General features: G+C 34.2%; 1 protein-coding gene across 1 annotated transcript in view; it reads right to left on the bottom strand.

Moving 5' to 3' along the window:
* NETO1 (neuropilin and tolloid like 1) overlaps positions 1–12,025 on the bottom strand; it is a 205,922-nt gene that overhangs the window by 60,813 nt on the left and 133,084 nt on the right. Inside the window, exon 7 of the mRNA XM_069099563.1 lies at positions 8,828–9,056. Coding sequence (XP_068955664.1) covers positions 8,828–9,056 — 229 coding nt within the window. The remainder of the gene's footprint in view (positions 1–8,827; positions 9,057–12,025) is intronic.

The following is a 12,025-nucleotide window of genomic DNA, read 5'->3' as shown; positions in this document are numbered from 1 at the left end:
ATCTATCTATCTATCTATCTATCTATCTATCTATCTATCTATCTATCTAATCTTCATCATCATCTACATACTCAATCATTGGTTATTTGGAGTCTCATGGAAAAAATGGGAGGCATCTCGCTGGATCAGTGGGTAGAGAGTTGGGCCTGGAGTCATGAAAACCTGAGTCCAAATCTGGCCTCAGACACTTACTAGTTGGGTGATCCTGGGCAAGTCATTTAACCTCTGTCTTAATCCACTGAAGAAGGAATTAGAAATTTTTTTCAGTATCTTTACTAAGAAAACCCAAAGTGGTCATGAATAGTTAGACATGATTGAACAACAACAAAGAAAAAATGAAATTCACTGATTGTCCCAGACTCTCTTTTTAATCAGTACTTTAATGCCACCAGCCTTTAGCCACACAGGTGATATAGTGCAAATGCAGAATGAAACATATTTTTGGACATGGCTAATGTGTGGGGTTTGATTTTGTTGGGTGTTTATACACACTGACACAGACACACATGTATATATACACATATATATGCACACATATATGTATGTATATGTGTATATATTATGAAAGTTCATTTTTAAAATTTTTAGAAAATTTTTCAATTGGAGAAGATAGTAGGAGTATAAGATACTCAATTCTTATAAAAATAAACAAATTTAGCCAATCGTTTTACAGTGCTGTTGAAATCCAGTGGCAAACTCCTGAGTGAGCCAGAAAAAGATTAAAAGGTAAGTGGAAAATATATAACAAAATAAATAAAAAGTCAAAAGGCATAATGTTAATATATTTTCTAAGTCAATATTCAGACCACAAGAATCCATTTCTCTGTGAGTTTAGGACCACTGTTTTTAACCATTTCCCAACTGTTTATGTGTCATGGAAGGCCTTGATGCTTGCCTCCCTAGATTTATAAGCTGAAATAAAGGTGAAATGGATTAAGCTACTTTAAGTATAGAAGTCTCAAGATAATCCCAAATTGGACAATAATCCATCCTCCAATAATTAAGGAGTTACTTTATATAATATATGGGATAGCTTTTCTTCATGGGTTCACACTAGGAAGAAGGAATGAATGAAAAGGAGGAACAGATAGACACAAAGGTCAAGGTAAATTATATTTCATGTTCATCCTCCCTAATTAGAGATTCTCCTTAGCAGATCAGAGAATGGTATGAATGGATGATTTAGTTTGCTGTATGTGTTTCAGAAAATATTCTTTCATCTCTTATTAGTAGAGAAATAGGTTCTCTTATTAATAGTAAGGAAGGAAACCAGCATTTATTAAATAGTTCCCTACTATGTGCAAGTATTATACTAAATGTTACATATGGTATTTCTTTTGATCTTTACAACAACTTTAGGAGGTAGGTGATATTATTATCACCCCGATTTTATAGTTGATAAAAGTGAGGCGGACAAAGTTTATGTGCTTGCCCAGAGTCACATAATGAATATCTGAGGCTGAATTGGACTCAGACAATCCTGGCCCAATATTTTATCCACTGCATCATTTAGCTGTCTTCCTATAAAAGAGAGCAATACCTATATGTTCTAGGTGTGTATTATTAATTTTTAATGATTAACAGAATAAAATACATTCAAAATAAGCTGCATCAAGCACCATGTGACTTTTCTTACTTGCTGGCATTTGATTTTTCTGAGTCATTGGAGCTTTTTATGTAACCCTCGGGCCTTCTTTAAGAAATAACTTTTCTTTATATAATCAGATATGCGAAAGTAAAAGTTCATTGATTCCTAATTAACTAAATGCCAGAGAAAAGCAAGCTTACCACGCACACGAGTAGCTAAACTGAAACAGGAGAGTCCCAGCATTGTGGCACTAGATATTAGTAGCAAGAAACGTATCCCCTAAAGAATACTACCAAAGAATCAGAAGACAAGGGGCTAGGATCATGAGACCTACAGAGGGACAGTGGGTAAGCAGTCTTCAAGGAGGAAGCAAACCCTTCCCGCTAACAGGGTAGGCCCTGGGATTCAAAGCACCATTTTCCTCATGCAGGTATGGCTCAGTGGATTATCCATATCATGTGATATCAATCACAGATTTTCTTTCCTCCTATAATTATGATATTTCTCAGTTGTCAGAACTTGCTGTCTCCCTGGCATTGGTTCTTGTGTGCTTAGAGAATGTAAATGAATCATAATGTTGGAAAAATAACCTAAATATTGATCTGTCTAAAATACGAAAATATTACACAAAAATTTTCCTTTTAAAAATACTACATAATATAAGTCAAAATTAAAGATACATTTTCTTCTTTTTAATATCAACTATGACCATGACTGCTTGGATTGAATCAAATAACTGAGAGTTAATTGATTAAACATTAACAGCCAAACTGTATGAAAAGCCGAAAGAGTGTTCATTGATAGAAAGACACAGGGCCCAGAAGGGAATATTGGTGTTAGAAATTTAGAAATCCAAGCTAGGTAGCAACTGCGATATTTATAGGAACAGATCAAGGAACTGAATTTTTTATAACTCAATTGGTCAAAAAACTATTTGCCTTTTCCTTTGGCCTTATTATATTTCTGAGTATGGCATACAGTTTAGAGTTTGTTGATTATTTTAAAACATTCAGAAGATATTGGAAGCAATTTGATGAAGATACAAAGAGTTATTGCTCAAAAATTAGGAACGTATAGGTTCAGCCCCCTGTCACCTATTCTTTGGAACAGTCATCAGAATATGCGTTTTCTTCAACAACAGGGCCTAAATCACATTTCAGAGTTTCCCTCAGAATTTCAGAGTTTGACAGAAATGCAGTGGCCACTTTTTCTAAATCATAACCAAAAATTAAATCCCCTCTTTAATACATGTAATAAGTGGTCTCCTTCTTCCCATGAAGGAACATCTCCAGAGAATAAAACACTGTCTCCCTACCCTGCTTATTTCACTTTTCTACTGTTCCAGTGGGAAGATTTTTGTTGGTGCTTGTTTTTTTAATTGTATCCAGCCTATATTATCCTCTTTTCAACTTCTACTCACTGACCCTGATTCTGCCCTCTGAGACTGAAGAGAAAAATACAACCTTTTTTCCAAATGAGAGCTTTTCAAGTACTTGAAGATAGCTACCATGTCCCTTGGCGCCTTCTCTTCTCCAGACTAAACATCCCAAGATTAATCCTCATGTAACTCAGAATCAAAGCTCTTCATCATTAGAATTCCCTTGCTAAAACATAATTCCCAAATTCCAAAACAATCCTCTAGAAATGGTCCAACACTTTAAAATTTTATTTGTAACCTCATTGCTTAGCAACATGTCATTCATAGAGTAGATGATTCACAAATATTTGGTAATTATTTTTGAATTCAATTAAATTATCCAAGTCTCAGTTTCATCATCTACAAATAGTAAAAATAAAACTTGTCCTACATGCAATCTATAAAAAAATAACTGCTATATAAATGTAAGAAGTTCTCCTAATCCAAAAACTACTGGTTAGGCTGCCATCCCACTTTGCAGGTTTAACATAAATAGGTATCAACCTCTGAACCAAATTTCTTAGCAAAAGATGTAGGTGGTGTTTGTCATAAATCAAGATAATTGTGATTGTCAGAATAAAAGAAAGGAGAATTGGAAAATTAGTATATTGGGGAGAGGGCACGTATGATATTTACAGGAACAGTTCAGTGGAGAAATTTTTCAAGCCTCAGTTGAATGAGTAAACAACTTATAATCATCATAACATCATGGATTGAGAGTCGGAACATGCCTTCAAGGCCATCCACTCCAAACCCCTCATTTGTATATAAGAAAACTGAGGCATAGTAAAGGTGGATTATTTGCCCAAAGTCACAAAGGTAACAGTGATAGACATTCATTTTCATGTGTCCTTAGCATTCTTTCATTACTAAATTTGAACATATTTTCAAATTGGTAAACTTTATTTTTAAATGAGACATACAGACATTCCATAGAAAATGTATAAAAGGATTCCAGTGAAACTGAGGAAGTTATAATTGATTGCCTTTGTAGTAAGATTTAGCATTCTCCCTCAGCACCACACTTCCAGTTTCTCCTTTGAGCTCTTGTAAATTTAGGTATCCACATTTGACTATACTAATTATTATCATTATTCATTAGTATTTATTTGGCATCTTAAGGTTTGAAAAGTGCTTTACCAATCACTTTTGATTATTTGATTCCATCAACAATCCTGGGAGGTCAGTATTATTCCTTTTTTATCAATAAGGAAATTAAGACAGATATATAAAATGACTTGCTCAGAGTCACAAAACCAGTTAAGTGTCTGAGGCAAAATTTGAACTTGGTTCTTCCTGACTGAAAAGTCCAACACTCTATTCACTTTTCCATCTAGCTAGCATCATATTGACGTATGATTTTGCAAGATTTAAAAATTAATTTAAATGCTCATGTTTTCTTTCCCATAGTTTTAAATTCTTTGAATATGAAATGCAGTGAAGTGATTAGAGATTCACTTGCTGGTATAATCTTCACAGAAATGGAAAGAAACAATGAAGGATTAGTTTCAATAGGGTCAGTAGCTGATTACATCATAGTGTTTGCTAAAGACAGTGACAATTCATATACCACAATGCAGTTGGGAATAGATGAGCTAAAATAGCATTTTTATACATATTAGGGGCATTTCATAGTTCTATTTTTAAGGTGGAAAAAGAGAGTTCATAAAAGAGGCTTTATTATATGAGGAGAAAAATAGTAGACAAGACTTTCAGAGACGTGGGCTCTAATTTTGGCTATGAAATTTTTACCTTCCTGGCTAGTTATTTGATTGTTTTTAAAGAATAAAATGAAAAGATTGTACTGAACTATCTATAAGGCTCATTCTAACACTAAGATTCCAAGTCTGAAACACAAAGCAACTTTAAGACATATTGAGATACTACTACTACTTCTACTTCTACTAAGACTGTGACTATGACGACAACTACAATTACAACTATGACTAATACTACTAAATAACTCCCTCCCAGACTTGTTTGACATTCAGCTGGGAAGAGGATTTGCTGAATGTATAGGAGTTGCTGACATGACAAGGACATTTTTCTGATACCTGTGTTGGATAGAAACTGATCACTCATTTCTAATGCTGCAATCTGCCTTGCTAGACAAAAGTCTACTCGACTATTCTTATTTACTTGACTTTCTCTCAAGAAATTCAGTAATGTACACATACTTACTAAGCCGCTAACATTCAGAAAGATGGCACCATCCAGAAAACTGAAATGCTACCTGTGCCAAATGATGAAAAGAAGTCCCTGGTTTTTACATCTGAGGTTCCTGATAAAGAATTCATGCTGCCCACTTCAAAATGGTCCCCTGTTTATTTCTCCTTCTCTTTTCTGGCTTTCAGAATGATGCATATCTGAAGGATTTGCAAATTCAATCCCCTGTCTGGATGATCTGATTATTTCTAAGTTTTGATTAAAGACTTAACACTCTGCAGCCAAAGTGTTTCATCTTAGAGTGACTTTGATCTTAGGTATGTAGTAGCAGTAGTCAGCACATTTCTTATGACTGCAGAAAATTCATCTCTGTAAAAATGTATAGATAACACGACAGAGGGGATTTTTGACAGAAACAACAAAATATGTGCTTAGGCTTATAGCTTACAGTTGCTAAGTAAATTTATGGGTTGAGATACATTGGGAGAATATACTCGGGTGATACTTATCACTCAGAAGAGAGTGGCAGTTCTTTGTGAACATATGGGGTTGATTGCCTCTTGCACTATTTCTTTTCCAGAAGAAATCACTGACATGTTTGTAAGGTCAAATAAGAATATTTTCTCCTGTCAACTTTCCAAAAATGAATCCTCCTACTTGGTTAGGGCTCAGAAAGTTTTTAATCCAATGCATTGACATTTTATCATTTGAAGCCCAGATGAAAAGAAAATGGTATATAATCTGACGCAATCTCCATTTTATTGGTATTAACAAGACTCACGAAACATACAATTATGGGATCAGTGGTAGAAAGGACATTCGAGATCATGTGGATGAAGTCAGGGATAAGGTCTTCCACATCTCTGAAAAATTTGTATGCTACTTGTAAATTTCCAGTAACAAACAATTCACTGCTTTTCAAGTCCACTTATTTCATTTTATAAGTAGAATTATATTGAGCCGTAAGATGCCTCTCTACACCTTCTACCCTTTGCTCATCATTGCATTCTCTGTTGTTGTGGGACATACAAAAGAGTGTTATTCTTTCTTCTACAAGACAAACCTTTAAATACTTGAAGACAGGTATCCTATCTTCTCTAGGTAAAATTTCTGATTTCTTCCACTGATCTTCAAGAAATATAATCCTGTAACCTTTCACCATCCTATTCACTGACCTGTAGACTAAGGGTTCTTTACCTGGGGCCCATTAATCCTATATAGGTATGTTACCTTATGCATTTCAAAATATTAATTCAAGAAAAGATTCATAAGCTTCACTTGACTGCTAAAGAGGTCCATGACACCTAAGTGCTATGTGCCAGGATCAGGCATCATGTTCTGGAGGTTTTGATCACTTCATGTTTGGAAACTTTGTCCTAAAGCCTATTGTCCTCATTGGTGACTATGTCATATGTTTCACTATATCTAAATAGGCTCCAGATATATTTTATTTTGTTCCCTGGCTGCCACCTTGCTACAGGTGCATACTTGCTGTTCCCTCCCCTTTCCCCTCCTTTGCCTATTCTAGAACTATAGAACCTATATAGAACCTATATCCCTATTCTAGAACCTCACAACTCTTATGAAAAAGGTTGTTTTAATCTACTCCCTTAGGATTCTATTCACCATTCCTATTACTTTAACTTCCAAAATCTCATGTCCTATTCCCCACTTCCACAGAAATATATATATATATATATATATATATATATATATTGTCTTCACCTGCGACTGTCCTTGTTTTTGTACTTATTTCTATCCCTAGCACTTTGCAAAATGCTTCGGTGAAAGAAAATGCTTTATAAATGTTTTTTTCCACTTCCTTCCTTCCTTCCTTCCTTCCTTCCTTCCTTCCTTCCTTCCTCCCTCCCTCCCTCCTTCCCTCCCACCCTTCCTTCCTTTCTTCCTTCCTTTATCCTCTCTTCCTCCCTTCCTTCCTCATATTGAACCAGCTAAAAACTTACCTATATAAGTTTTTATTATATGTATGCTGCATACAGTTCTTAATGATATTTGCAATGATCTTCCATTGGTAATACTTAAGCGAGGTCCTATTGTTATGCATAATCATGATAACCCTGGACTTTTAAAAGTTGTATCAGTGGAACATAAGCTGTGGAAGATCCTACTAAGTTAGAAAAGTTTTAAGAAATGGTTCCAATGACAGATTGTATGACTTTTTAAAAAAGAAATAATCCGGCTAATATGGAAAGGCTTATCATCATGAAAATACATGAAATTTATTATTTTGTCTATAGATAATCCATGAAGACAGTTGACCAAGTCTTAGAGGTGATACAATATTGGTTCATTGTTGGAATTCACCCCAACACTTATGAAATCACAAAACTTGTGAACAATCAAGAAAAATCATGAGACCAAATCAGGAGTAAAATGAATTATAGAAATGAGGATATGCTATATTTAACGTTTTTGATCAATGATTTTGATGGAAATATAGGAGGCACACATCAGATCTTCAGATATTGAAAAGTTGGAAGCTGCTGCATATCTATTGGACATAGAATTGGGCCTAGAGTCAGGAAGATCCAGGTTCAAATGTGACCTCAGCAATACACTAGGTGGGTGACCATGGGCAAGTCACTTAATCTCTGCCTCACTTTCTTTATTTTAAAATGTAGATAGTAATGGCAACTACCTCCCAAGGTTGGTGTGATAATAAAAAAAGAGTTAATATTTATAAAATGTTTTGTAAACCATAAAGCACTATATAAATGGTTGTTATGATGATGATGACCTTAATGGCCTGGGAATCACGAGCATATTTTAAATGTTTGATAAAATATACACAGATGAACAATGATAGATTTCACTCTCTTACTATTATTCTAAAAACAAACAAACATGACATACACTACTAATAATAAGGCAAGACATATTTTTTTTTGTTTTGTTGCTTTTTACCTTTACTGTTTTTAACTCCAAGATTATCTATTTCAATAATCCAAGGTCTGACCTTGTGATTATGTTTGTCCCTCTTTGCTGATCATTGTCTAGAACACTAAGATCTAACAGCCAGTGGTTCTAACGAATGTTCCAAACAAAGCTACCAGTACCGGTTCTCATTTTTAAAGAAAAAAATGCCAAAATAAATTCCTTCTCTATTTACTCCCCATGAACACACGTGGATGCCACTAGCTTTGTAATGTAATATGTTGTTAGCTATTTTGTTCATTTGTTGTCTTGTTAAGAAATCTCTCTTTTTCTAATTAAGGTTTGATAGTGATAGTTCTAAATGAACATAATTAAATGTAAACTTACTAAAGACAATTGTGCAAATAACATTTTTATCCAGGTGAAAAAAAGTTTAACTTAAACTTCATCAGAAGCCACTGCATCACTTGTACAAAAGAGCTTATTCAAAAGCCAAAAGTCATCCTTTCCCCAATGGAAGATGTGAGCTATCTTAAGCAAAAACAGGACACCGAGTCTCATATAAACAATTTAAATATATTTGATTGTCATCTGCCAAAATAATGCAAATGAAGATTGTAAAAGAACTCAGTGGCTTTAACAACTCATTACACAATACCCTGCGTGCTCAAACTGCATGAAGAAAACCCCACCAGCAGCTTGTGAGGCTTGCATCGTATGACATGCTGCGAGGACAGACAATCAAGTGGAGAGAATCTTACGTTCTTGAAAAGATGTGAAAAGCATCTGGAATCGGCTATTCCGACTGCCCTCGTCGGCCCACATGCGGATTACCCCGAGGCCCGTGCGCAGCATCACGTCGTTGGCCACGGTGCTACAAAACTTGGCTTTCAAATCCTCCACCGAGCTGCTCCCATCATAGACGGCCACAAAATTCCTTTTGCATTCATTCGAATTTTGCATTTCATAGTCCAAGAATCGTAAATAAATCTGAAAAAAGTCAAATAATTCCCATCAATCAACATATTATGTTTCAATAAACAGAATCTTCTGTTCATCATTTATTTTTAAGACACAGTCTGTTGATTTTAATCAGGTTTTATAATGGCACGAGGAACAATTCACAATATCCAGAATTTGTTCCAAAGCAGCCTCCTGACATCATTTTCCCGGTAGAATCCTTAAATCCAGATATCTTCTAAGGCTTGTCAATGACTTATTCTGAAGCTATTTCCCAGTTAGTGTTATTAATATTGTAAATGTAGGAGCCACTTGATATTTGAAGCATACTTTACAATGAATATGTTTACTTATTTGCTAAATCACCTTGGTTAAATTTCCATTACCCTCATTTGTCACCACAGGGAGAGGAAAATGGGTCTGGAGAAGTTATTGATAGACTAAGGAGTCCAAACAACAGACTAGGAGAGGAATTTGAAATATAAATATATATAGATATAAATATAGATAGATAGATACATGTATATATATCTCTCTATATAATTATTTTAAAATTAAAGTTGTACTAAATAATCTTTAAATTGCACTAAATGATTTTAAAGATTTATTCCAATTCTGACATTCTATGATTTTAAATAATAAAGAAAGCAGCTCTTAAAAAACAAAACAAACCATGATATGCATACATAAGCAAGATCAGACCAAGTTTAGGGACATTCAGCCTGTAACCTCTGATTAATCCCATCAGTCAAAGTTTACTAACCTGTTGTTACAATTAAGAGATTTGGAAACATTGCCATCCTTGCCTGCAGCATTGTGTCAGAACCACAAACAATCAATTTCAATAAAAGTAAAGGTTGTAATGGTTCTGGAACAATTCTGCCATTAGGCATATGGGCATTGCCTAAATGTCTTTACCAATTCCTTTTTTTTTTACTTGAAGAAATCAGTTTACTACATATCAGGCAACATCATTCCTTAGTCTAATACTGAATGATATTGTCATCTAATAAAGATTCTTTATTAAAATGCCAAATGCAGATTGGATTCTTGTCTGTGATATAGTTCTATGAGAATCTACCTTATTACACTAATTTCTCATGGAATTTCACAAGACGTGAATATGACACAAGGGAATTTTCTCCCCCTCAAGACTCATGTTTATTCACTGTATGAGCATGTCAAATTTTCTCAATATACAAATAAAAGATCAGGTATTTGTTGTAAATTATGTCCCCAAAGATGAATAATTCTCTGCAGTCTTTAATGCAATCATATATATGTAATAGATTTTATTAAACTGCATAAGACATTGTATATAATAGTGCTTAAAACCAAATACTTGGAATAAAAATGCACCATAAATAAAACAAATACTTTTATGTGTTGCAGAAAAAAGTTATGGGAAATACAATAAAATTCATAGGTGTGTGTTTCTTATAACAAACTGTGATGATATGACCAGTAAACCACTCCATGTCTTGTTAAGAGATGAAGAAATATAAGTGAAAGTCAATTTGGTCAAGTACATATCTTTTTTAGGTAATTAAAAGTGTCTTATAGAAAAATTAGTCAAGATTGAATTTTATTTTACTATAGCATACATTGTCACAACTCTTTAAAAATGAAAAAAAAATCCAAGTTGAGGTTAATACATGATTTCCAAATTCCTGGAATTGGAATATGAATTAACTTCCATAGTTGTAGAGTTCTGAAATTTGCCCTCAGAATTGTTACTTAATTATGCCCAGACAAATTTGAATTTCGGTTACTTCATTTTAATTTGTCATATGACTTATTAATCTACTAGTGATGCACTTGGGTTAAGTAGTCTCCTCTTAGCATATATAAAATTATTTAGTTCTTAAGATGTCCAGTTCATATTTCCTATCTATGAAACTTAAATCCTAGACAGTCTAATTGGCTTCCAGATATTATGATCTCAAGAAATGTTACACCCAACACAAACTTTATTGGTATCTTCTATATAGTCTGCTGTTTACCAAAACAAACAAACAAAAACAACCTTCCATTCCTTTAACCACAACAAAAATCTATGAATTTTTTGGCATAGCACTATTAAATCTTCTCTATGTAAGGGAGGAGCAGCTAGATAGCATAATGGATAAGGTGCCACACCTGGAGTCAGGAAGACTCATCTTCCTGAGTTCAAATCTAGCCTCAGACACTTACTAGTGTCTAAGCCAGTTACTTAAACCTGTTTGCCTTAGTTTCTTCATCTGTAAAATGAGCTGGCAAAGGAAATGGCAAGCCAAAAACACCTCAGATGGGGTCACAGAGTCATACACAACTGAAAAATGACTGAACAACATAAGATAGGACAAAGTTATATTTAGATCTTAAATACTACAAGAAGATGAACTGGGCTTAATTTATGATCTCTTGATGACATTACCATATCTGCTAAGAATGCATTCATGCACAGACTGTCACAAAACAACTAATCAGTTCTTTTCTTTTTGCAATGTTGTACAAAGAACCTAATGAAATATGAAACTGATATAAAATGTATTCTACTTTCCCCTAAGTATTTTCAACAGTTTACAATTCAAAAGCAAATTCTACAAGCAGAAGATTAAGTCAGGCACTGAGGCAATAACATTCGACAAGTGAGTTTACTTGTCTGGGCTTCCATTTCCTCATCTAAAATGAGGGAGTTAGATTAGATATCCTTCAATATCCCTTTAATCTGCAGAACTTTGATTTTTCACTGTAATTTAGTGATTTGGGGTTTAAATCACTAAATGATGTGATTTAAATGAGGTGCCAGGGTCAAACAGCCAGTAGGTGTCAGAGAAAAGACTTGAACCTAGTCTTTCTGACACTAGACTGGCTCTCTCTCTGCCATTTCACATTTCCTCTAGATAGGTATTCCTATATTTACCCAAATTGTAATTAATAGAACATTTGTTGTACATTCTTATTGAAATGAAGTTTTTGGTGAACAAGGTGTGCATTACCTATGTCAAGAAATGTTG

This window comes from Petaurus breviceps, unplaced genomic scaffold, assembly GCF_028583685.1.
Source record: "Petaurus breviceps papuanus isolate PSGF00001 unplaced genomic scaffold, PetGlider_PUasm1.0 38, whole genome shotgun sequence".
NCBI classification, from domain to species: domain Eukaryota; kingdom Metazoa; phylum Chordata; class Mammalia; order Diprotodontia; family Petauridae; genus Petaurus; species Petaurus breviceps.
Note: the sequence above shows the minus strand (reverse complement) of the source record. Positions and strands in the feature narration are given on the sequence as shown.